The sequence below is a fragment of the Rattus norvegicus genome, chromosome 10 (assembly GCF_021556685.1).
Source record: "Rattus norvegicus strain SHRSP/BbbUtx chromosome 10, alternate assembly SHRSP_T2T, whole genome shotgun sequence".
In the NCBI taxonomy this organism is placed as follows: domain Eukaryota; kingdom Metazoa; phylum Chordata; class Mammalia; order Rodentia; family Muridae; genus Rattus; species Rattus norvegicus.
The window spans coordinates 12,988,751-13,014,865 of NC_141543.1; the positions used below are offsets into that span (position 1 = coordinate 12,988,751).

At 47.9% G+C, this 26,115-nt stretch overlaps 1 protein-coding gene across 3 annotated transcripts in view; it reads right to left on the reverse strand.

Annotated features, from left to right (window-relative positions):
• The window catches only part of Abat (4-aminobutyrate aminotransferase), a 97,429-nt gene that overhangs the window by 31,666 nt on the left and 39,648 nt on the right, over positions 1 to 26,115 (reverse strand). For 2 of the 3 annotated variants that reach the window (XM_087574612.1, NM_031003.2), the window contains 4 exon segments: positions 14,573 to 14,686; positions 7,563 to 7,660; positions 4,676 to 4,705; positions 3,996 to 4,113 (listed from right to left, as the gene is read on the reverse strand). In XM_087574612.1, the coding sequence (XP_087430738.1) occupies positions 3,996 to 4,113; positions 4,676 to 4,705; positions 7,563 to 7,660; positions 14,573 to 14,642 (316 nt within the window). In that variant the 5' untranslated portion in view covers positions 14,643 to 14,686. 3 annotated transcript variants of the gene reach the window in all.

Genomic DNA, 26,115 nt, shown 5'->3' on the forward strand with positions numbered 1-26,115 from the left:
AACACCCCAGTCTCCTTTATGCCTTGGACCCTGCAAGCCTACGAAGCCTCACCCTCCCTCTTTCATGACAATCTGTATTTACTGAGCATCTACCATGTGCAGCAGCTTTCTATGCCTTATGGCTGGTCCTGTTGGCGAGGTTCATACTGACTGAAAATTTGATAGTATTTAGAATCATCTGGGAACTAGCCTTTGTGTGTGTGTTGGCAGGAGTTCCTTGATTACGTTAACCAAGGTAGGAAGACTCGTTCTGAGAGTGAGTGGCACTATATTGAATTCTAGGCCAGCCAGGACTGTATGACAAGACCCTATCTCCATGATAGATAGCTAAATAGATGTTAGATAGATAGATAGATAGATAGATAGATAGATAGATAGATAGACAGACAGGTTGATTGATAGATAGATGGCAGATAGAATGACTGAATGAACTGAGCACCAGCATTCATCACTTTGTGCTTGTCTGTGGATACAGTGTGACATTTTACTCTCCCAATGCCACTCTTTCCCTGACTTGATGGACTGTACCTTTAACCTGTGAGCCAGAATAAACCTTTTCTCTCTCAAATAGCTTTTGCCAGGGCATTTTAAGACAGTAACAGGGACAGTAATGGATCTGCCTGTCAGTAACTCTGGCAGGAAGGTCAAAGGAAGCCGTAGGCACTGGTGTCTGGAGGATGTGTCCATGTGTCTAGAGACCACTGTGAGACCTCTCTGTCCACTCCTCGCCACCAAGGCTCACTCTGCTCAGTACACTGTAAATGAATGAATTAACAGCACAGTAAGCCAGTGATGCGGGCAAGAACGTAGAAGCTTACAAGCTGTGTGAGGAAAGAGCAATGAGAGGAGCTTAGATCAGGAAGGTTTTACTACAGTAATTGCAGCTCATCTGCCGAGATCCTGGCCTCTGAGCTGACAGTATGCAGAGCTTGTTTGCAGTCTCTCCCAGATCTTGGAAGGTGATTAGGTCAAGGGAGTGGAACCCACACGTAGGGAGTTAGTGCCTCCCATCTTGTCAGGAAACTGCAGAAAAGCAGCACCTTGTTCTATAAAGAAAGTGCTCTTTAGTGAGACCTGGATCTTGCACTCCCAGCTTTGAAAACTGGGAGAAACTTTTGTTCTTTACAAGCTACCCAGTCTTCAGTATTTACCTCACCGAGGAAGGAAGACATGTGCTTTTTAATTGAAATACATTTATTTTGAAAGGAGACATTGTATTGCTGAGGCCAGAGGCTAGTGCAGTGGAAACAATCTTTCTGTTGTTTGCCTGAGGCTCTGGGCCCCAGATCTGTTCTCCCTAAAAGACAGTTAAGTTTAGACAAGTATAAAACACTAAGTATCACCTTTCTGCAGAGAGTGAGAAGGATTTAAAGGGGAAATCTTTGTGGTTTCATCCTGCCAGCTGAGGAGGATACATTGTGGAAGCAGAAGACCATGGCGGAGAGTTAACATATTCTGTCTTTTCCCTGGCCCACGCAATGGGTGCAAGGCCCAGGACTAGACACTGCTCATCATTCAAGGACAGAACATTCTCTGGGTTTTTCCAAACCTTTTCTGGCCAGAGTTCTGGCTTATCACGCTGCCTGGGTGTTTATGACTTTTCTGCCTCAGTAGATAAGCCTGGTTCCAGTAAAGCTCATTAAACTGCAGAGGCAGCCTGACTCATTGGCTCCTGAAGGAGAGAGATGGAAAGGGAACTCCAACTAGGGAACTTTCAACCTGGCTCTGAGTGGTAAGACCTCCTCACGCAGGGCAGGTGTCTGTAAGACTGCTCAGTAGGAACAAAAGGGGTGGACTCACTGGTTCGTATCCTGGCAAGACCTCAGACTGAACCACCAGGCAGACCCTATGATTCTTGGCTTCTGATATGAGGTCAGTTGGAGGTGATAGCTGGAGACCCTGACGTAGAGCAGTTGTGGCCATTTATTAATGTGCGGAGGCCTTGGCAACAGCCAGGTGTCTGGTAAATTCTCAGTGAGTATGACATGCTTAAAACCGGGAAGCTGGGTTGGTAGTACATGCCTTGATGTGTGTGAGAGCATGGGTGCATGCACGTGTGCACACATAAATAAATAAATAAATAAATAAATAAATAAATAAATAAATAAATAAATAACCAACAATAAATGCAAACCAAGGGGAGGAAGGGTTTGTACGTCTTGAAATCCTTGGTGCCTTCAGAGGCTGAGGCACCCCTGAAGGATGAACCACTGCTGCTGTCTGGTCATATCTCAGTAGGATATTAGTAGGTCTGAGGACAGATGCTGGGGAGGTAGAGGAGGAATGGGCACCCAATGCTAGGGGTTTAGAGGGCATCTTGGGTGCCAGGAAGTGGGGATGGGGAGCTGCTAACATAGAGTAACGCCCCCCCCCCCACCATGTCTGTCTTCTCTGCAGTAGACAGCAGTATCATCTGTGAAGGGACAGGCACAGCCCACAGGCCACTGGGCACAGCTGGGCATCGATCAGTTCAAGAGACAATAACCATCTGCAAATAAGAGCTACCTCATTTCCAAATTAACCCTACCTGTCCCATTGTCTGTGTCCTTCTCGATGTGGCTGGGCAGTGAGCCCAGGTGAGGCAGGAGCTAGCATCCATTGAGGCCATGCTTTCTGGGCAGACCATCCCATACCCCAGCTGCTATCTGTTTTGGCTGGTAACAGCTCCGGCTGCCTCCTATCTGAAAACTGTCTTCCAGGGATGGAAGGTCCATTTGCTGGGCCTTCCCCTGGCGGTGGGCAGGCAAAGAGCGGCCAGCCCGAGGTGCAAAAAGGCCAGTGGTCTGTGTCAGTCTGGCATGCAGAGTCCCCTTTGAGAGCAGGCTGTTTTTCTAGCAGAGTCCTTTTGATCTCTTTCCTGGCCTTCCCCTTCAACTGAGGGGCATTCCCTCCATAGATTACTTGAAGAATCCTCATCTAGGATTCTGCTAGGAAACCCAACCTAGGCAGCTCCACTGAGTTATTGCTATGCAAATTTACCTCTTCAAGCTTTCTTCACCTAGCTGCAAAACAGGGAAATGAACACACGCTTACCCCCGATGGTGTGTGGAGGAGGAAAGGAGAGAAGGCCCTACTATGTGTCAGATCTCAGAGACTGTGCCTACTGAGTACCTTAGCAACCAGCACCTAACAGCCAAGCAAGGTTGGTGGGGGAAGAGGACCAGCTTCCCGAATCATGGCTTTATGTGTAATCTATAGTTCCTTCACTAACCTGTTAATCCCAGAGACCATTTCCTTAAGCTCAGCGACACCCACCCCTAGAGTCTATGAATATAAGGATTCCCTCCGCTCTGAGTCAGTCACCTTGGCTCTCCTATCTTGGCTTCCCTCACTTTGAGTGCTGGAGTCATTAAAGGATCTGGTCAACTGAAGTTGATTGCATCACGGTCTGTTTACCAAACCTGGAAAGACTCTTTATTGTTTCAAACATTGTCTTATGGGCTGGGGCTGGGGCTCAGTGGTTAAGAGCACTTCCTGCTCTTGCAAAAGAGCCAAGTTCGGTTTTCAACACACTAGGCAGTTTGCATCTGAGGCTCCATCTCCAGGAACTCCATGGGCACCTGCACTCACATACATGTGTGTACATATACACATACACGAATTAAAAATAAATCTTAAAACAAAACCACAAACGAACAGTGTCTTGGGAGTGGAAAATTGACTCAGTGGTTAAGAGCACTGGTTGCTCTTCTAGAGGCCCCCCAGGTTTATTTCCAGTGTCCACATGGAGGTTCGCAACCATCTATAATTGGGTCTCGGGGATGCAATGCCCTCTTCAGGCCTCTGCAGGTACTGTACACAGTTGGGACACATGTAGCACCCACATTCTTAAAATTAAAACTCCTAGAAACAACAACGTCTAATCATGCTCTCTCCGCCATTACTTGTTCATTCCCTTACCCTCGGGGGAGAGGCTGGTAAAACACTGGGGACAGACATCTGAAGTCTGATGGCCATGACAAAGAAGGGCTGAGAGGTGACTGTCGGACTCTTACCGATGGGTACAGAGGAGATCTGAGAATACAGGTCCAACATGCGGTTGCCATCCACGTCCACGAGGTAGTTGCCTCGGCTCTCTTCGTAGTTGCAGAAAAAGTGCACGGCCTCTGCATTCTTGGGGAAGAGGAAACTGGTTCAGGCTGGTTGCTATTCCCCAGATTTGTAGGAATAGGCTTGAACAGACTGCTCTGTGTCCTGTTTGTTCTATACCACATGGGAATCTGTGGGTGCTGGCTTCTGTGTCTTTCTTTGGGAGAAATCAAACAGGCAGCTTGGTTCACAAAGCCATGGCCTTGTACTTTGCGAAATTTTATGTCTGGTTTATCACAGCAAGGTTGAGAAGAAACTTAGAAGCAAGTTCTGACAAATTAGAGAATATGTGGTAAGCCTCAGAGAAGCCACTACGAAAACTAGAAATGAATAGAAATTAAGAAATAAAAACACGGCTGGAGAGATGGCTCAGTGGTTAAGGACTGGTATTGCTCATGCAGAGGACTAGAGTTTGGTTCTGAGCACCCACGGGAAATGGCTCACACTTGTCTGCAACTCCAGCTCTAGGGGGATCTGTCTCCCTCTTCTGGCCTCCATGGGCAACTACACCTATGCACGTGCGCGCAAAAATAAAATCATTTAAAAAAAAAGAAAGAGAAAAAGGAATCGCCTCGCACCCACTTACCTGGATTGTGTTCAGCTGTTTCATTAGCTCCTGCAGGCAAGAACAAAAGCATCAGCCACAGCGGCACACTCCTGTTTCCCCAGTTCCCGACAGACTCCTAGTCAATATTGTAACAAGTAAATATTTTTAATTACTTAACATAAATAATTGATAAAATCTGCTCCTCGGAACAGTAGGTGGCAGTCACAATAGACAGACAGAAATTCAGATCTCAATACCTGGGAAGGAAAGGGAAATACAATTCATTTTATTCCTTTAGCGGTAGGGTCTAACTACAGCTCATCTGCACTAGGGCTCAGTAAGTCGACTAGGTGTCCTTGAACTCACAAAGATATGCCACCTCTACCTTAGAGTTCTGGGTTTAAGGGCTTTGTTCTACCACGGCCACTCGGGAAGTACATATGTAACAAAAACAAAAACAAAAACAAAATTATGCTGAAGGCATTTAATATCCCAAAACAAAGGGTTCTCTGCTCTTCTTTCTATGGTGCTGCGGCTGTAACCCAGGGTCTTGCTTATGCTGGGCAAGTGCTCTACATCAAGCTCCATCACTAGCTCTAGTTTACTTTGCATTTTTATTTATTTTGTTTTGTTTGTGGGTGGGTATATAGCCACTATACTACGCATGTTAAAGGTCAAAAGGACAACTCGTGGGAGTTAGCGGTTTCCTTCCACCATTGAGACTCAATCGAGGTCATCAGGCTTTGTGGTTAGTGCCTATACCAGCCATGTGCTAGCCCATGTACACACACACACACACACACACACACACACACACACACACACACACATCCTCAGGCCAGAAGAGGGCATCGGATTCCGTTACAGATGGTTGTGAGCCACCATGTGGTTGCTGGGATTTGAACTCAGGACCTCTGGAAGAGGAGTCAGTGCTCTTAACCACTGAGCCATCTCTCCAGCCCCTGTTCTCATTTTAAAATAGCTCTCTCAGTCAGGCTGGAGAGTTCAGGCTCAGAAGTTAAGAGCACTGAACCAGGTTTAATTCCCAGAATCCACGCGGCAGCTCAGGAATGTCTGTAACTCCAGTTCCAAGGGCTGCGATCACTGCGTCCGGTCACTGGGACGTGGCACGCACATGGTACACAGACTTACATCCACATAAAATGGCTAATTCAAAGCTCAGCGGTAAGGCATTTGCCAACTGTGCGCAACGCCCTGCATTTGAAGTCTGACCTCCAGCACTCCGGGAGGTAAAAGAGATGCAACTCCCTTATCAGGAACTGGGGTAAAATCAACTGACAATATTAATTTTCTCAACAAAGAACCACTTCTGATTAAAATTCATTTTCCCCACTTTCAAACAGAAACTAGGAATAGAAAGCTAATTGCTTGATATTAACAAGATTTCCGTCTCCAAAATAATTCGGCATAAAGAAGACTTCAGCATTGAGCGTTTTGACATTACACATTTCCATACAAAAATATAAAACATTAACAACAAAAATATGTTGTTTCTCCATTAAATTAGAATTATACCCCAGCGGAAATATGCATGAAAAAGCACTCTCCTTCTGTTTGACAAAAACCTTCCAAAAGAAATATAAACACAGTAAGACAAATATTTCTGAACTCATAAAACAGATGCTGTGGGGAGGGGGTGTGTGGAAATGAACCTGGCGGAGGAGGAAGTGGGCGGGAGAGCGAGAACTACAGGTTCTTCTCCCTCCTCGATGGGTCCTGATCCACTGTACACCATGTTCGATCTGATATGGCTCCCAGCATGCCGGTGAGACAATACAAAGGACCCAAGACAGTGGCTGCTTCCCCTGTCTTCATAGAAATCTCCCTGGGGGATGGGGCCCTCCCCTACAGGCTCATGGACAGGTGAGTCAGATTTGGCTGAACAACACAGGTTGTACCCCATTTGTCCTTGAATACATAAACATACCCCAGTTGGCTAAAAAGCTATAAATAATCTTATATAATAAGCAATAAAGTTAGATCTGCACTCTGATGCTGATCTCTGGAGCCTGAATCTGGGCATTTTTGTGGGCTCATCTCTATTCTTCCCCACTTCTGGATCCCTGTTCCCACAGCTGTGGCAAAAGGCGTGATCTTTTTACAGGAAGTAAGCCAGCATCTCACTGTGGATAAAATGTGCTAAGTCTTTAAAAACCCGAAACATTGGAAGGTTTATACCGTGTCTCTTGCTTAGAAGACAGCTTCTCCTGTTTGTCTTAGGGAAATAGCCTCCCGGGTGCCCCAGGCTGGCCTTGAACTCCTTACATAGCAGAGGATGACCCTGAATTCCTCACTCATCTGCATCCATCTCCCCACTGCGGGGATGACAGGTTTGAGCCACAAGTCTGGCTTGAACAGCTTCATATCAGGTTTGTTCAGGCCAGGCTTGAAGATCACCTCTTATTATTGTTTTTTTTATTGGTTTAGAATACAAAGTAAGGAATTCATCACAGTACTGTTGCTTTCACTATCTCTCTCCCTCACTCCCTGCCCCCATGTCTCTGTCTGCCTCCTTTCCCTCCTTCCCCAAGTTAGTCCCCCATTCCACCCTGTTATCACTTGTACAGACTGCCTTCTTGATGTTCTCTTCATCAAAGTCAGTCAGAGGTCTCTGATGCCCAGGCCCTATGCTGTGACTTCCAGTGCTGTTTGTGAGTTCAGCTCTAGCCCTTAACTCTGGGCTGACATTCATGCAACTTGCTTTGGCCAATAGAAAAGGTAGCAGCATTTGAACACCGGTGTGGAGCTTCAGACTGAATAGACTTAATAGCAAGATAAGAATAAGCGCAGTGTGACAAACTGAAGGGTCAGCAGCCCATGGAGCAGAGGCAAGCCACTTCAGGCACAAAGCACACCGGCCTGTGCGCCTGCCTCTTGGGTCTTTGTTTCAGGGAGGCTGACTCACCTGAGATCTAGGGCCCGGGACTTCTGTCTTCATGAGTGGTCCATCATAATCAAACTCAAAGTCAACTTTGGCAGCAGCTTGGCTGATGTATCTGGATCCTGTAATACAGAAGACAAATGAGACCCTTGGTGACATGATGCAAGGAGGAGCAGCCCCAACATGGGCCCCTAGTGCTTAACAGGGGGTCCCAGACCTGAGCTTTGTTCTGACAAGGTCACCTTAGCACACTGTGTCTGAACAAATCTAGACACCTAGACACCAAGAACATCACAGATTCCAAAACGAAAAAACCAGGGCCAATGAAGTTGTAGGAAAGCAGGCATGCTCCTATCCTAAAGCAGCAGCAGGATGAGTTGAGGTGTGAATGTGAATGTGTGAGTGTATGTGAGTGTGTGTGTGAGTGTGAGTGTGTGAGTGTGAATGTGTGTGAGTGTGTGTGAGTGTGAGTGAGTGTGAGTGAGTGTGAGTGTGAATGTGAGTGTGTGTGAGTGTGAGTGTGTGTGAATGTATGTGAGTGTGTGTGAGTGTGAGTGTGTGTGAGTGTGAATGTGAGTGTGTGAGTGTGTATGTGAGTGTGAGTGTGTGTGAGTGTATGTGAGTGTGTGTGAGTGTGAGTGTGTGTGAGTGTGAGTGTGTGTGTGAGTGTGAGTGTGTGTGTGTGTGTGTGTGTGTGTGTGTGTGTGTAGTCCAGAGGATAACTTTTGGGGGTTGGTTCTTTCCTCATTGTGGATTTGGGAATTGAACTTAGGTTTTTACTTCAGTGCTTTCACTTGCTAAGCTATCTTACCAGTCCAAAACTTCTTTAGGGGCTGGAGAGACGGCTCAGTTGCTAAGAGCACTGACTGCTCTTGCAGAGGAGCAAGTTTTGGCTCCCAGCACCCACATTAGGCAGACCACAACAGTCTGTAATTCCAGCTCTGGAGATTGGACACCCTCTTCTGGCCTATAGCTCTCCCTCTCCTCTCTCCCCTCTCCCCTCTTCCTCTCCTTCTCCTCTCCCCACCCCCCTCTCTCTCTCTCACACACACACACCTTAGAAAAGAAATTCAAGGGGCTGGGGATTTAGCTCAGTGGTAGAGCGCTTACCTAGGAAGCGCAAGGCCCTGGGTTCGGTCCCCAGCTCTGAAAAAAAGAACCAAAAAAAAAAAAAAAAAAAAAAGAAAAGAAATTCAAGGGCTAGAGAGATGGCTCAGTGGTTAAGGCCAAAGGTTCTTCCAGACATCTTGAGTTAAATTTCTAGCGTCTACACGGTGCCTCAGAATGCTCTATAATAGGACCTGATGCCCTGATGTCTGGTGTACAGACATACATGCAGACAAAGCACCCATATACAATAAAATACACAAAACCAAAACAAAGCCAGTTCGAATAAACTCAGATGTATATAGAGAGAGTGGAGTCTCTCAACTCTGGCACTGCTGGCATGATGACTGGTATTCCTTTGCTATTCACACGTTGCAGGATGCTCAGGGACATCTTTACATCTGACCACAAGATACAATGTGCAGCCATTCCCAGGAGTGCTCTGAGAGGGGAGCTGGGGGCAAGGCCATGTGTCTAGTTCAAGGCCCTATATCAGCTACTATTCTCATTGCTGCTGCTGTACCTGCATCAAGGTAGAGGATTGTGGGACGTGTGGGTAGCTGCACTCACCCTTACACAGATGGACATATGCGTTTACGATCCATCCATTATCTGTCTTCTACTATTATATTCTATCATCTACCACTTTATCTTCTACTACCCGTCAGTCATCTGCTTACTTCTCTATCATTTGCTATCTATCTGCCCATCTATCATCTATTTATCATGTATCTATCTATCTATCTATCTATCTATCTATCTATCTATCTATCTATGTTCTACCTATATTCTATCTATCCATAGCCTATCACCTATCAAACTTCTAGAGTCTGGAAAGATGACTCAGTAGTTGTTCTTAGCAGTTTGGTCTCCTCATAATTTCCTATAATCCTAGTTCCATGGAATTTATGTTGTCTCTTTGCTTCTGAGGACACCTGCACACACATGAACACACATACACAGATATACAAGCATATAAATAAAAATATATCTCTTATGGGGTTGGGGATTTAGCCTAGTGGTAGAGCACTTGACTAGCGAGCGCAAGGCCCTGGGTTCGGTCCCCAGCTCCGGAAAAAAAAAAAAAGAAAAAAAGAAAAAAGAAAAATAATATATCTCTTGAAAATAATCTATTAATCATCTACCTATTGTCCATCTTCTACCTGCCTCACTGTCTCCGTCTCATAGGAGAGCTCAGGGATGTTGAAATAATATATTGGTGGCTGAGCCATGTACAAATATCTGGTTTAATCCCCAGGACTGTAAACACACACACACACACACACACACACACACACACACACACACACACACTTGAATATGCCAAAATCTCAAGTGACACATATTGGTGCATAAATATACTTACTTTGTCAATCGCTCTATGTAAAATGATGATACTAGAAAACACATCTAGACGTATCTTGACTCTTAGTTGCTTTGGTTATCAAAAACTTCTCAAAGTAAGAACATAATGTAAGGCAGGGTTTTAAATGCTGTATTTGGAACAGTTAGCATATACCACTCCTGCTTACGCATGAAGAAAATATTTTCTCTTTTCTTTTGACCCTGAAGAGGAAGTTTCTAGAGTTCATTCCCTTGGAAAAGTTAAATGTTACAAGATTCACCTAGTGATGGTAGCTCGCGCCTTTACTCCCAGCACACAGGGGGCAGAGGAAGGCAGATCTCTGCGTTTGAGACCAGCCTGGTCTACAGAGTGAGTTCCAGGACAGCTGGGGATATGCAGAAAAACCCTGTCTCAGAAAAACAAAGCAAAAAACCCAAACAACAACAAAAGATTATAGCATTCAGTGATGACATTTAAATTTGATCGGCTCAAGACCTTCAGTGAAGACTGGAGAGATGGCTCAGCTGTTAAGAGCAATGGCTGCTCTTAGGATCTGAGTTCAATTCCCAGCAACCACATGGTGGCTCACACTAGACCACGGAGCCATCTCTCTAGGCCCCCAGTGGTGAGCTTCTGCCGAAAACCTATTCACTCCCTCCCTGGCCGGACTCAGGGTAACAGCACCAACTCCAACGAGATCCGTGTAGAATATGAATGTAAATTCTGATAAAAAAAAGGCTTTTCACCAAGTCAGCCTTGTTTAATTTCCAGCCAAGGAGTGAACTGAAAAACAAGAAGTTTGTTAGCCCTTCCCCAGTGAGGACATGAAAGGCTTTATTTTCCACAGGAAAAATAAACTAAAAAAAAAAAAAAAAAAAAAAAATCACATTCAGCAGCCAGGCACAGGGTGAATGTTTTGCTTGCATTATTGAGGACAGAAGGTCAGAGAGGTTAGTGCATTCATCCAAGCTCACACAGCTAACTGCTGATTAACCTGAAAACCCGACTTTCTGATTCCTCCTCAGGCCTGTGGATGCCCTGCTGCCCCATCTGGTGCCTCAGCGAAAACAGCACTTCTCCCAGATTCGAATTCTTATTGGAATCACAGAGAATAAAGATCTGTAGAAAGCAGGTGTGGGTCATGGGCTCCCAAGACTGGACGCAGTGGATGAAGGTTCACTAGCCCAGCCTCTGTGGCTGACAGTGGTGCTCTTCCCTGTAAGGGGCTGGTCTGGTGCTGCTTGTCTTCCAATGCTAAACTCTGTAGCCTAAGATCTGGTTGCTCCCAGGCAAGCTTTTGTTGTGTAAACCTTGTCCCCTTAATTCTCCATGATTGGCTAATAAAGATGCCTATCGCTTATAGCTGGGCAGAAGAGAGGTAGGCCAAGCATCGGTTCCTGGGCTTGGGGTCTGAGGTGAGGACCATGAGAGAGAAGAGAGAGGAGGAAGAAGGAAGAAGTTGCCATGGGGTGGGTGGACCGTGAGCTCACGGCCACAAGGGCCAGCCAGTTGGAGTAGAAGTGGACTAGGCAGAACATGGCAAGTTACATCTCCAAGTTAGTGACAGAGAAGTAGACAAAATGGCATAGAGGGTTGATATCTGTCCGGCTCTACTGCTTTAAGGCTTATTATAAATATAACTAGTATTTACTGCAACACATGGCCTCGGGGACAGCACCATTCATGGGGAACATAGATCAGTCGTCAAAAGTCCTTAATGTCTAATTGATGTTTAAACAACTGTTGGTTCAGAGTGAGTGTGCATGCATGCAGATGTACTGTGTACATGATGGTACACGTGTGCCTCAGGGACTGAGTGGAGGTCAGAGGATAACTTTTAGGAGTCCTTTCTTTTTCTGTCTTCCCCCTTGTTGAGCCCCATTATTTCTGCTGCTATGCTGCATACTCTGGGCTAGCTGGCCCTCAAGCTTCTGGCCACTTCTCTTGCCTCCCTCATAGGAGAGCTGGGGATAATGCTCTCTGCTCCTCTCCCCTAATCTGGCTTTTTCTCTTGGGTTTTGGGAATTGAATTCAGGTTGTCAGGCTTGGTATCTTAGGCTAGTGTGATGAAACGCCATGACTAAAAGCGAGCTGGGAAGAAAAAGGTTTTTTGGCTTACAGTTCGTCATCCTAGTCCATCGCTGAAGGAAGTGAGGAACTCAAGCAGGGCAGGAACCTGGAGGCAGGAGCTGATGCATCGGCCACGGAGGGGTGCTGCTTCCTGGCTTGCTCCCCATGGCTTGCTCAGCCTGCTTTCTTATACCAGCCCAAGGATTGCCCCACCCACAGTAGGCTGGGCCCTTCCTCATCAAACAATCACTAATTAAGAAAATGCCTCACAGTCAGGTCTTAGGGAGGTTCCCTTCTCTCAGATGACTGTAGCTTGTGCCAAGTTGACATAAAACTAGCCAGCAGCAGCAAATGCTTTTACTGACTGAGCCAACTCTCTTGTCTTAATAAATTAAAATATCATACCTAGAAAACAATTGTTCTTTATTTAAACCTGAACAATGTGAAGGTAAAGTCCTGCTAGAGCCTTGCCCTGCCTTCATTCATTCATTCATTCATTCATCTTTCTTTCATTTGCTCATTCATTCATTCACTCAGTGTGTGTGTGTGTGTGTGTGTGTGTGTGTGTGTGTGTAAAGTGCATGTGTAGAGGTCAGATGTTGAAGTAGGGTGGTGACTTCTTCCATCCCTCTCTCCCTCACTTTTGGAGATCAGATCTCTCAATGAACCTAGAACTCAATGATTTGGGTAGACCAGATGGCTAAAAACCCCAGGGACCCTCCTGCCTCCTTTTACAATGCTGGGATTGTAAGCAGGTGCCTCTGCACCTGGCTTTTACACAGCCAGCTTTTAAGTGGCTGCTGATCCTCGTATTTGTGTGGCAAGTCCTTTCTATCAAGACCAGAGAGTTGATTCAGCTGGTAAAAAGCACTTGCCACTCAAGCCAGACAACGTGAGCTCAGTTCCCATAACTCAGGTTAACAATACCGAGCCATCTCCCCAGGTCCTTTTTTTTTTTTTTTTTTTTTTTTTTTTTTTTTTTTTTTTTTTTTTTCCGGAGCTGGGAACCGAACCCAGGGCCTTGCGCTTGCTAGGCAAGCGCTCTACCACTGAGCTAAATCCCCAGCTCCCCAGGTCCTTTTGTTTGTTTTTGAGACAAGATCTGCTGGCCTAGAACTCCTTATGTAGCTCTCCAGACTGGCCTTAAAGGATCCTTCTGCCTTTGCATCCTGGGTGCTGGGACTACAGAACTAATAGGCTACAAGAGACCTTGTCTCAAAAGTAAGTACAGTTAATGACTCGGTGACAAATTTCTGACTCTCTGCAGCCAGCATTGCTAGACAGACACCCTCTCTGCCCCATGCTGTGCGTGATTAGATGGAGTAGGTCAGAGTTCACAGCTGGAGCTCAGTGCTAAACACTCAAGTCAGACAGTCATCAGCTGGAGGCTGTGTCCCCTCCTGGCAACTGTTCCCTTCTCCTTTTCACACTCCCTCCCTTCTTTCTTTTACATGAGGTTCACTACCTAGGCAAGGCTGTCCTTGAACTCTTTTTTTTTTTTCTCGGAGCTGAGGACCGAACCCACGGCCTTGCGCTTGCTACGCAAGTGCTCTACCACTGAGCTAAATCCCCAACCCCTGTCCTTGAACTCTTGACTCTCCTTCCTTAACCTTAGATGCCGAAACTACATAACCACTGGCATCATGCTTTCAACTTCCGCTTTTTCTCTTTTCTTTTTCGTGTTTCATGAACCCAGAGTAGCCTTGGACTTGCAGTATAGCTGGCGATGATCTTGGATTCCTGATCCTTCTGATCTACTGAGTTTTGGGATTAAAGGTAGTTACCACCTCACCCATTGGGTAATTGTATAATTGTGTGTGTGTGTAATTGTACATTCGTGTAACTGTTCAAATGCATGTTGGGCACTAGAAGCTGACATCAGGTATCTTCTTCAGTTTTCCTACTGAGGCAGGCTCTCTGGATGAACCTGGACTGATTTGTCTAGTCTCTCTAGCCACCTGCCTTGAGGAGCTCCTCTTTCTAAATCCTAAAGGCTGGAAACATCACAGGTGGCCATGCCCACCTCTTTTGTGTTGAGGTATGAATTCCAGTTCTCACAGTAAATTTGTTATCTGTTGAGCCACCTCTTCAGCCCAGCTGCCCCAGTATATACAGCGCTGGGGACTAAACCTTGTGTGTGCTAGAAACACAATCTGGTCCTGAGGTACACACACCCTCAGCTTCACTTTGGTGGCTTTCTGTACTTCTTGGCACTAACCACAGCACTGTCTTTTTTCCCAGGTCCTTCTGGCTTAGAGGCCATCCCTCCTGAGCAGAGTGGCTCCCAGCTGTGTTGACCCCCTCCCTACATGAGAAGTGTCCATGTGTGGACAGGGTGGGGGTGATGAAGTTGGTAGCCATAGTGACAGTCTCGCTGAAGAAGTTAGGAAAGAAGCAGGAAATCCTTAAGGACTCTGATCATAGACCCCCCCCCCCCCATTTACGCATGACCCCCCCATTTACACCATGTCTGATAAGGAACAGGTCATGCCAGGACTTCAATGGGGCTTACCAGGTGTGAAGAGGTGGAGGTTTTTCTGGGAACTGCAGACCAGCCGTCGGGTAGTCAACAAGAAGGCCATGACCCCTCCTTCAGGAAGAGGAACCCCCTTCACTTGCTGTTGTCCTGAAAGAATACAAAAACACAGACTTAGACCCACAGGGACCACACCCTACTATCTAAACCCACCATTGCCCACTTTGTGGAAAAGACTCTTAGAATGCAAATTCCCTTGCTATACGCCCAATACTCTCTTTACTCAAGCACATTTTGTGCCGAATACAATATACACTTTAATTAACATTCTTTTTCTTTCCATATTCCACACTCCAGACAGAATGAGCATACCCACTTTCTAGACAGAAAAACAGAGGCCCAGAGAAATGGTTCAACTGCTAAAGAAGACCTGAGTTTGATCCCTAGAGACCTTGAGAAAAGGCTGGGGTGTAGTAGCACACTTAAGTCCCTCCTCCTGTAACTGAAGAGATGGTGTTGCATTCATCACTGTCCTCTTTTGCAAAAGGAAACATGAGGCATAAGAGGAAGGGGTTCCTACCTGAGCAATACCTTTGTAAGCAAGTGTAGACGTTTCTTTGTAGCCTGACGGCCTTTGCTTTGCTCGCCAGCTCGAGCTGGAACAGGTTCTATTGTTTGTGGACAGGGAGTTCTTGAGGGACTCTGCACAGTAGCAGATTCTGTCCAAGCTTATCTTTTGTCTCTGGGAGAGTCCACCCCAGAGCTAGCTGCTCTGTGATTTGCAAATCTTAACTCTTCCTGGGCAGAAAGTCTGTCATGTGAGTGTTGGCTGAAATGCTTCAAAGAGTCTGGCTCTAGATACCTGTTCCATTGTTCAACAGACAGGGCTCACCCCTGTCAGATCTGAGGAGGGGCTCTTTCAGAAGTGATTGCCTGACCCCCCCCAAGCATTCTTTAATTATAAGAGACTAATTTATTCAGTTAACCTAGCCACAGTAGATAGAAGGCTTGAATAATAATAATAATAATAATGATAATAATAATAATAACAACAACATAAAAGATGTAGTTCAAGGCTGGACACGACTGTTCATGACTTTAACTCCAGTGCTCAGGAGAAAGAGGAGGGCAGACCACAACTTCATTATGGCTTACTCTCCTTAGTGAATTGCAGGCCAACTAGAGGCTACACAGTGATAGCCTGTCTCAAAAAGGAAGCAATTCAGAGACTCCATTTTATTTCTTTTCAGAAGAGGAAAAGTTAGGAGAAAACAGTAGGCTTTAAAACTGTGACCATAAATTAATGTAGAAACCACATTCTTCTCTTGACAATTTAATGAGTTTTGTTTTTTTTTTTTAAGTTGACTCTCATATCTAACTTAAGGCAGGTCTAGTAATTCAGCAGTAAACTATTTGGAAAGAGCAGTCACCACCTCTTACTTAAGGCCACTTGGCTTAGGTCGCTGAGACATCGTCACATAATTCAAGTTTCGCCTATCAAATACGCTTTAGAAGTGTCTTGAAGGACTTGAGCCTCGATGTTTGAATAGCCCATAAAAGTGAGAGTCACACCTGTGCACTTTCAATGACAAGTCACTTTGGAAAACTTGCCCCAGTGACATGTGACATTGACTGCCCTGCAGCTGACGTTCACCTTTTAACAAAACGATCTCCGTCAGTCACTCACTCTCAATGGTATTTTTTCAAATAATCAGAAGAGTCCATGTTCATTCACTTTCTTGCCCACTAATTCAATCAGCCAAAGTCAATTAGGCAGCTGTTACAGACAAGGCACTGAATCACTTAGGAGGAAGAAAAAAACGGGTAAAACACACTCATAATTCCTCGGCCAAGGACTGTGACCAGAGACGGGTGGGAGAACCCAACGTACTAGGCACCTTGTTCACCCTGTCATTAATTTCTTAAAATAAGCCGACAAGGTAATCATATCAAGTCCCAGTTCACTATCAACAGAAAACTTCACCTAGCATAAAACAGAAGACCAGGCCTGGTGCTGCACCTGCAACCCAGCATCTGAGAGGCTGACGCAGGGGGGCATGAATTCAAGGCCACTCTAGACTACATAGCAAGGTCAAGGTCAGCCAGGGACACATTGAAAAGCCTAGCAACCGAACAACTCCAGAATAGAAGACTGATTGCCTGATGTGTGCAAGGTGCTATGGGAAGATGGGGCGCTTCCCCCCACCCAAGGCCAGCGGGGGCGGGGTTCACCTGAGCCGAAAAGTTAAGTAGATTTCAAATGCTGAAGAAGGGGAGTTGAGACAGAGTGGAGGAGAGACGCCTCTATCTAGCCACGCTGTTGGGTTTCTGAGGGGAGCAGGAAGTGCATCTGCTTGGCACCAGGGTTATCACTGAGCAGACAACAGGCTTGCAGTGGGACATTGACACAGAAGAAGGGCAGATCTGGCTGTTTGGGGAGGTTTAGGAGGTGTGGGTTTGTGGGAGAAGTATGTCACTAGAGGCAGGCTTTGACAAGTTAAACACCCACAGCATTTCCGGTGGCTGTCTTTCATGCTGTGCTTCTTGATATGAGCTCTCAGTTTGTTGCTCCAGCCTCCATGCTTGCCTGCTGCCCAGCCTGAGACAAGAGTCCATGGTGGTGATGGAGCCCCACCCCTCTGGAATTGTGCAAATAAACCCTCCCTCTGCAAGCTTGGTCGTGGTGCTTTATTCTAACAATAGAACATTGACCGGGGTTGGGGATTTAGCTCAGTGGTAGAGCGCTTGCCTAGGAAGCGCAAGGCCCTGGGTTCGGTCCCCAGCTCCGAAAAAAAGAACCAAAATAAATAAATAAATAAATAAATAAATAAATAAATAAAATAAAAATAAATTACCCCTCCCTCCACCATGTATAGCATGTGCATCTAGAAATGTAGAAGTCTGAGGACAAACTCTAAAAGTCAGTTCTCCCTCCCATCACCTGGGTCTCAGCCACCGAGTTTAGATTTTCAGGTTTTGGTGCAAGTACCTTTACCGGCTGAGCCATCTTGTAGGTCCACAAAACAAAAATTCCTCTAACCTGGAAGCCCCTTGCACAGGGACAGCTATTTCCTAAAATGCTGGAGGCTAATTAGGGGAGATAAGCCACATGTTTTCATGCCTGTAAACAAATTTGTCTGACCCAGCTGCACAGAGTGTGCTTGATCTCATGTAGACAGGAGGTACATCAGGATGTATGCTTGCCCAGTTGGGCCTTAGGGGTTTATCTTTATAAGCCTCTAGGAGATGTGACTTGTCACCACTTTCTGGGAACTCCAGAGTGAACCTAGCCAGAGTCCATCGTCCTGGCCAGTATTTAATTAAGGCTTGCTCAGATTTAGCTCAGAAATTGTGGCAGTGGTCTTATTCTCGACTGGTGGGATTAAGAGTTCCTAAACAAAATACCGTGCTACACTCCTGTAATCTGATCACTCAGGAGAATGGTCCAGCCTGGGCTACATACAGAGACTCACTGAAAACAATATGAGTCTATGAGTTCCTCAAGAAGTTATGCAGAATTGCCATATAACAGGTTCCACTCAGACACTATGTGACAAGAAGACTGAAAGCAGGACTTAAACACACAGTTCATCTGTCCACTGCACCATTGTCCAAAAACAGCCAAAGAGGCTGCCATAATCCACGTGTCCGTCAATGGATGAACATGGGAAGAAACAGAGGGCAGACACCTGGTATGTCTCAGACAAAGCCCCGTTAGATGTTCCATTGATGCGACACTTGAAGAAGAGGAAAATCCAGGGCTGTCAAGGTAGTTCAGTTGGTAGAGCGCTCACCTAGCAGGCTCAAGGCCATGGGTTCTCTTTCTGGTGCTGCATACACTAGGCATTGTGGTGCTGGCTATCCTGGCACTGAGGTGAAAGTAGGAAGAAGTAGGCTCAGGGATAGTCTTAGGTTGAGCAGCTGGAGGACAGCCTGCTCTCTATGAGGCCTTGTCTCAAAACAACGCTCCCCCCCCTCCCCCAAGGTCCTCCTACTCTTCGCCCCTCCCCCTTCCCCTAGCAACTGACCAAGCAAAGTGATCAATTGGGAAAGTAGCTCAGAACAGACTGTTTTAAAGGTGGCCTAAAGTCCCGTGGGGCATTTCTTCCTTAGGTGTGGTCAGAGGGGAAAGATTTAATTGATATAAAATCAATTAGACGGGCCGAGTGCATGGCAAACCAAGAGAACTTTGTCTCCAGCTGAGCCGAGGCTCTGCAGTCATTCTGGTCTACTGCCACCAGGCCAAGTTGAAAATTCTGGTCAATTCAGATAGCTAATGCCTCAGTCCTGCCCACCTTAATTAAAATGCTAATTGGTTCCTGTGCTGCTTCTTATCTGCCCTGTGGATGGGAGAAGCCAGCTGGAGTAGGACTGGTGAAGAGACAGGAGTTCACTGTTTTGATCAACAAGGTGAGACAAGGTGAGAAGAATTCAGGTAAAATGGAGGGAAGGAAACCAAAGTCACCTCTTGTAAGTAAAATCCTTTTCATCTGTTCTGGGGGAGGTCACGAAGCCGTGCAGTGCTCACCTGGTAAGCATAGTGTCCTGCATCACAAACAAAGAGCACACAACCCTCCCAGGGCTATCATTCTGCAGGGATGGTGACAGCGAAGTCTTTCCCTCACAGTTACTACAGTTATTATAGTTTACCTGGACATGCAACCCCTCTCTCCTAAGGCAGGGCGCTGTGTAGTTAAGGTGGCCCTGAACGTCCCATCCTCCTGCTTCCCCCTCTTGAGTACTGGGTTGCACTCCCACGCCTGGTTTTGTGCTGTAATTCCAACCTGAGGCTTCAGGCCCCACTGGGCCACATCCCCAACCCTTGGTGTCTTTTTATATCTAACTTAATTTGTCAGTAGGGTCTGCCTTGGCTCACAGGGTCAGAAGTTCCTAGAGATGCCAAGCCAGGGGCTGGGGAGAGAGATGGCTCAGCAGTTAAGAGCACTGGATTGTTCTCCCAGAGGTCCTGAGTTCAATTCCCAGCAACCACATGGTGGCTCACAACCATCTGTAATGGGATCCGATGCCCTCTTCTGGTGTGTCTGAAGACAGCTACTTACATACATAAAATTAAAAAAAAATTTTTTTTTTAAAAAAAGTGCCAAGCCAGAGACTGGTGGCCTTGGTGTCATGGACCCACTCAAACCAAGCATCTCACTTGTACCCCTCCCTCTCTCCTGCCCTCCTCGGGCAGGGGAAGAGCTCTGGACACAAGCTCATAATTCCTGCTACCCTGGGATAGACACAGGGATTCTGGCCCCAAGACTAAGCATGTCAGATATAAGAGAACAAACCCTGTGAGGTCCGCCTGCAGAGGAGATGAATGGTATAGGGATGAAAACCAGATTCCCTCCAGCTCATCGAGATGGGTCACTTTACAAAGTGCTTGTGCCATAAGGCGGAGGACCTGACATTAAGTCACAGCACACGCATTTAAAGTCACACTCTCTTGAGCACATCTGAGCACATCTGTAATTCCAGCACTGGAAGGATCCCTGGGGAATAGTGGTCAGCCAGTCTATCTCAAGCAGAGCTGCAGAACCCCTGAGAGAGACAGTTTCAAACATAGGTGGAGCCAGGCTGGGTGAGCCTTTAATCCTACTACCCAGGAGGCAGAAGCAAGTGGATCTCTCTGCGTTTGAGGACAGCCTAATCCTCGCAGGGAGTTCTAGGACAGCCAGAATTACACAATGAGATCCTGTCTCAAAAACAAACAAACAAATAAGCAAAAATAAATTAAAATAGGTGGAGAATGATGAATGCTAACCCCTGGTATGAGTGTGACACACACACACACACACACACACACACACACACTTCTCATCCCTGATTCTAATTCTTCTTTTTCCTGGGCTGTGACTTCAGGCATGTTAAGTTTCCTTCTGTATAAAATGGGGTTGGGTAGTGTGAACTGAGGACTGGGACCTTGGCCCCTGTGATCTGCCTGGCTCAGGAGCAGTGCCTGTTTGCACAATCCTTGAATAAACACTAAACGCTCAACGAAACGTTGAAGACGGCATCTGACATGTGTTCAGAGCACTGCTCAGGCCCTTCTCACAGGGAATCTGTGCGTGAACTGTTGGCTAGAGAGCAAGGCATCTCCCAGCAGTCCCTCTGGGGCTTCAGAATGGTCTTTCACTCTCCTATTTCACTCGGCCTAAAACAAAGGACTGGCAGGGTCTCGGGACATTCCTTTCTTGATTTGCAGCTGGCATCTTTCCTGCAGACTCAATGGGACACAATGGCACACAATGACCAAGTGTCCCTCGAGGCCAGGGGTCTCCATGGAAACCAATAAAGCCAGCCCCGACTGGGCCTTTGCAGATGGTTAGCAGGGCCTCAGTCACAGAGTAGTGATGGGTGGCTTGCAACACAGGTTTTAGTTTGGATCACATTCCTTCCTCCAGAAGAGGTCGGGAGGCCTCAGCTTGCATTCACTGGAGCAGGGTCACTTCCTCCCTCTATACAGAGTGCTCTCCCTCAGCCTGCCTCATGGGCTTTTATAATCTCATGGTGACTTGTGTAAAGGCAGAGGGACAGTGTTCTAGAAATGAGAAGGGGTGAGCACCTAAGAAAAACGGAGGGGTGCAGAAAGGGGAGGCAGGAGAGGGGTGCAGAGAGGGGAGGCAGGAGAGGGGTGCAGAGAGGGGAGGCAGGAGAGGGGTGCAGAGAGGGGAGGCAGGATAGGGGTGCAGAGAGGGGAGGCAGGAGAGGGGTGCAGAGAGGGGAGTCAGGAGAGGGGTGCAGAGAGGGGTGCAGAGAGGGGTGCAGAGAGGGGTGCAGAGAGGGGAGTCAGGAGAGGGGTGCAGAGAGGGGTGCAGAGAGGGGAGTCAGGAGAGGGGTGCAGAAAGGGGAGGCAGGAGAGGGGTGCAGAGAGGGGAGGCAGGAGAGGGGTGCAGAGAGGGGAGGCAGGAGAGGGGTGCAGAGAGGGGAGGCAGGAGAGGGGTGCAGAGAGGGGAGTCAGGAGAGGGGTGCAGAGAGGGGTGCAGAGAGGGGAGTCAGGAGAGGGGTGCAGAGAGGGGAGGCAGGATAGGGGTGCAGAGAGGGGAGGCAGGAGAGGGGTGCAGAGAGGGGAGTCAGGAGAGGGGTGCAGAGAGGGGTGCAGAGAGGGGAGTCAGGAGAGGGGTGCAGAAAGGGGAGGCAGGAGAGGGGTGCAGAGAGGGGAGGCAGGAGAGGGGTGCAGAGAGGGGAGGCAGGAGAGGGGTGCAGAGAGGGGAGGCAGGAGAGGGGTGCAGAAAGGGGAGGCAGGAGAGGGGTGCAGAGAGGGGAGGCAGGATAGGGGTGCAGAGAGGGGAGGCAGGAGAGGGGTGCAGAGAGGGGAGGCAGGATAGGGGTGCAGAGAGGGGAGGCAGGAGAGGGGTGCAGAGAGGGGTGCAGAGAGGGGAGGCAGGAGAGGGGTGCAGAGAGGGGAGTCAGGAGAGGGGTGCAGAGAGGGGTGCAGAGAGGGGAGTCAGGAGAGGGGTGCAGAAAGGGGAGGCAGGAGAGGGGTGCAGAGAGGGGAGGCAGGAGAGGGGTGCAGAGAGGGGAGGCAGGAGAGGGGTGCAGAGAGGGGAGGCAGGAGAGGGGTGCAGAGAGGGGAGGCAGGAGAGGGGTGCAGAGAGGGGTGCAGAGAGGGGAGTCAGGAGAGGGGTGCAGAGAGGGGAGGCAGGATAGGGGTGCAGAGAGGGGAGGCAGGAGAGGGGTGCAGAGAGGGGAGGCAGGAGAGGGGTGCAGAGAGGGGTGCAGAGAGGGGAGTCAGGAGAGGGGTGCAGAAAGGGGAGGCAGGAGAGGGGTGCAGAGAGGGGAGGCAGGAGAGGGGTGCAGAGAGGGGAGGCAGGAGAGGGGTGCAGAGAGGGGAGGCAGGAGAGGGGTGCAGAGAGGGGAGTCAGGAGAGGGGTGCAGAGAGGGGTGCAGAGAGGGGAGTCAGGAAAGGGGTGCAGAGAGGGGAGGCAGGATAGGGGTGCAGAGAGGGGAGGCAGGAGAGGGGTGCAGAGAGGGGAGGCAGGAGAGGGGTGCAGAGAGGGGAGGCAGGAGAGGGGTGCAGAGAGGGGAGGCAGGATAGGGGTGCAGAGAGGGGTGCAGAGAGGGGAGTCAGGAGAGGGGTGCAGAAAGGGGAGGTAGGAGAGGGGTGCAGAGAGGGGAGGCAGGAGAGGGGTGCAGAGAGGGGAGGCAGGAGAGGGGTGCAGAGAGGGGAGGCAGGATAGGGGTGCAGAGAGGGGAGGCAGGATAGGGGTGCAGAAAGGGGAGGCAGGAGAGGGGTGCAGAGAGGGGAGGCAGGAGAGGGGTGCAGAGAGGGGAGGCAGGAGAGGGGTGCAGAGAGGGGAGGCAGGAGAGGGGTGCAGAGAGGGGAGGCAGGAGAGGGGTGCAGAGAGGGGAGGCAGGATAGGGGTGCAGAAAGGGGAGGCAGGAGAGGGGTGCAGAGAGGGGAGGCAGGATAGGGGTGCAGAGAGGGGAGGCAGGAGAGGGGTGCAGAGAGGGGAGGCAGGAGAGGGGTACAGAGAGGGGAGGCAGGAGAGGGGTGCAGAGAGGGGAGGCAGGAGTTGAGCAACAAAGCACAGCCAAGCCTGGTGACTCTAGACAAGTATTTTACAGCAGCAACAGAAGGGAGACCAGAGCCACGCCTTTGCACCAAGGCTGCACACACACTTTCCTCTGATTCTGGAAGCCAAACACACCTGGCCTCCTTCACCAGAAGGAGAAAGGGTTTTGCTTGCTACACAAAACCACTCAGTGACAGACGGTGGAGTTAGGGCAGAAGGGAGGCAGGTCAGGTGTAAACATAATGACCTAATCACATCAATATTCTGCCCCATCCCCCACCCTTGAAATCCATCTGTTGCAGGCTATACCTGCCGATCTTACTTGGAGGGGGGGGCTTTGGGAGTGCGTTAGGTCACCAGGGTAAATCCGTCACACAAATGAGATCAGTGCCCTCGTGGAGATACCTCAGAGAGATCCCTCAACCCTTCCTCCATGTGAGGATACCGAGAAAGGTTGGTCATCCACGAACCAGAGTCTTCTGGAGATACCAGATCTATCAGCTCAGTCTAAATCTTGGAACTCTAGCCTTCAACACCACGAGGAATAACTTTCCGTTGTCTATAAAGCATCCACGTCAGTGTATTTTGCTATAGCAACTTGAAGGGGTGTATTAGTCAGGGCTGTCTAGAGTAACAGAACGTATGGAATGTCTCTCTATACCAAGGGAATTCATTGATGACTTACAGTCTGCAGTCCACCTAACCCAACAATGGGCAGCTGTGAGTGGAAGAATCTAGTACTTGCTCAGTTCCATGAGGCTGGGTGTTCCAGCTGGTCTTCTGTAGAAGCTGGAATCCTGAAGGACGCTTCAATAGATGTGCAGGCAAGGAAGTGCAAGCAGGCAGAGAAGAAGGAAGCTTTCCTTCGTCCATCATCCTTACATAGGTCTCCAGCAGATGGTATGGCCCAGATTAAAGTGTGTACCATCATGTCTGGGCCTAAGCTGTTCTTTGCTTAGAACTTTCTCTGTCCCAGGCTGGCCTTGAAGTCAGAGATCTGCTGGCCTCTGTCTCTTGGGATTAAAAGGCATGCATCACTTTGCCTGGAACTAAGCTTTTCCTAGCTACTATGCCTCAAGATCTGGATCACAGGTGTGCCCTCCATTTCTGGATTGTAGTTCATTCCAGATATAGTCAAGCTGACAACTGGGAAACTGGGAATAGCCATCATAGAATGTCTGTCTGTCTGTCTATCGGTCTGTCTGTCTTTTGAGACTGTTTCTTGCTATGCTGGTCTAACGTATACTAGGTATACCAAACTGGCCTTTAATCTACAGCAATCCTCCGCCTTCTGCCTCCAGAGTGCTGGATGTCAAGGGTGTGACCCTGCACTTGATCTTTTGTCAGTCCTTTGACAGGCATGACATTTATAGCTCCATAGTAACGAGCAGTTACAGGTAATAAAATATTTCATGGATCTTAAAGGAAGAAAGGAAGGAAAGAAGGAAGGAAGGAAGGAAGGAAGAAAAGGAAGGAAGAAGGAAGGAAGGAAAGACAGACAGAAAGAAAGACAGACAGACAGAAACAAAAGAGTCAGGCATGGTGGTGCACACCTTTAATCCTAGCACTTGGGAGGCAGAGGCAGGTGGGTCTCTGTGGGTTCAAGGACAGCTTTGTGTACACAGTTGGTTCTAGGCCAACCAGAATTGCATGGTGATATCGTGTCTCAAAGTAATGTGTGATTTCTCACTTTCTCCTTTATTGTTCTCATTAAGCCTTTAAACTTTTAGTTATCTAGGTACAGAGAAATAGTGAAGGGGAGACCCAAGGTCGTAGTAAAGAGAAATAGTAAAGTACTAATGTCTTGCCTTCCATAAAAGAACAATAAGCAAGCAGACTCATACTCCTTTGTGTGTGTGCGTGTGTTTAAATTCTGGGTTTCGAACTTAGGGCTTTAAATAAAGACCTATTATTTCTCTCATTATCAGTTTAAATTATGTGCATCTATGTGCATCTGTATGTAGGTATGGGCACATGAATGCAGTGCCTCCAGAAGCCAGAGGTGTTGGACTCCCCTGGAGCTGCAGCTGCAGGCGGTTGTGAGCTGCCTGACACTGGTGCTAGGAACCAAACTTGGGTTCTCTGCAAGAGCAGCGTGTGCTCTGAACCACGGGGCCTGCCGCTGAATCACACCCCACGGGGCCTGCCGCTGAATCACACCCTAGCCCTACAGTGTATTTTAAAGTCAGGTAGTATAACTCTTTAGTATGACTTTATTTCAAGGTCGGTCTCCCCCCCCCCCCACTCTGTGTGTGTGTGTGTCTGTCTGTCTGTCTGCCTATGTCTGTGTGTGGTTCTGTGTGTGGTGTGTGTGTATGAATTTCAGGCTTGTGCTTGTTTCTATTTCTGTGGAAACACCACTGGAATCTTGCTGGGGTTGCGTTTACTCTGTATGTATACCACTTCAAGTACACGGTTATTTTACTACGTTTTTACCTGACTCACGAACATGGACTCTTATGGACTCTTTCCACTTGTGTGCCCTCTCCAGTTTCCTTCATCAGTGTTTTATAGCGTGCATTAGAGATTGTCTGACTTTTGATCGAACTTAACTCATGGGCCTTTTGTTTCGTTTTCGTAGCTACCATGAAGGGACTGCTTCCTTGATTCGTCTTTCCAGCTCATTTGCTATTGAGTTAGAGAAGCATCACTTCAGGAACTGATACAGCAAAAATGGCTAGATTAACAAAAAGGACCCACCATGTCAACACAATCCCCTCATCTATTCCAGTGACATTCACACAGAATTAAAAAAAATCCTAAAATGTACGCCAAAGCACAAAAGACCCCCGGGTAGCAATGCAGCCCCAAGCACAAAGGAAATTGCTGGAGGCCTTATAATACTGAATTTCAGCTATGCTACAGAGACGCACAACACGGGGACAAGCACTGTTACTGGCACAAAAAATAAACCCAGGGCACCGGAACAGAACCCAGGACAGAGAATTGAACCCAGCAGCTCTACAACGGAGCCTGCACAGCTGCCTCAGAGTTCCAAAGTGCAAAAAGAACGCATGGGAGAAAAGACAGCCCAGATTGCTCTCTCTCACCCTGGATGAA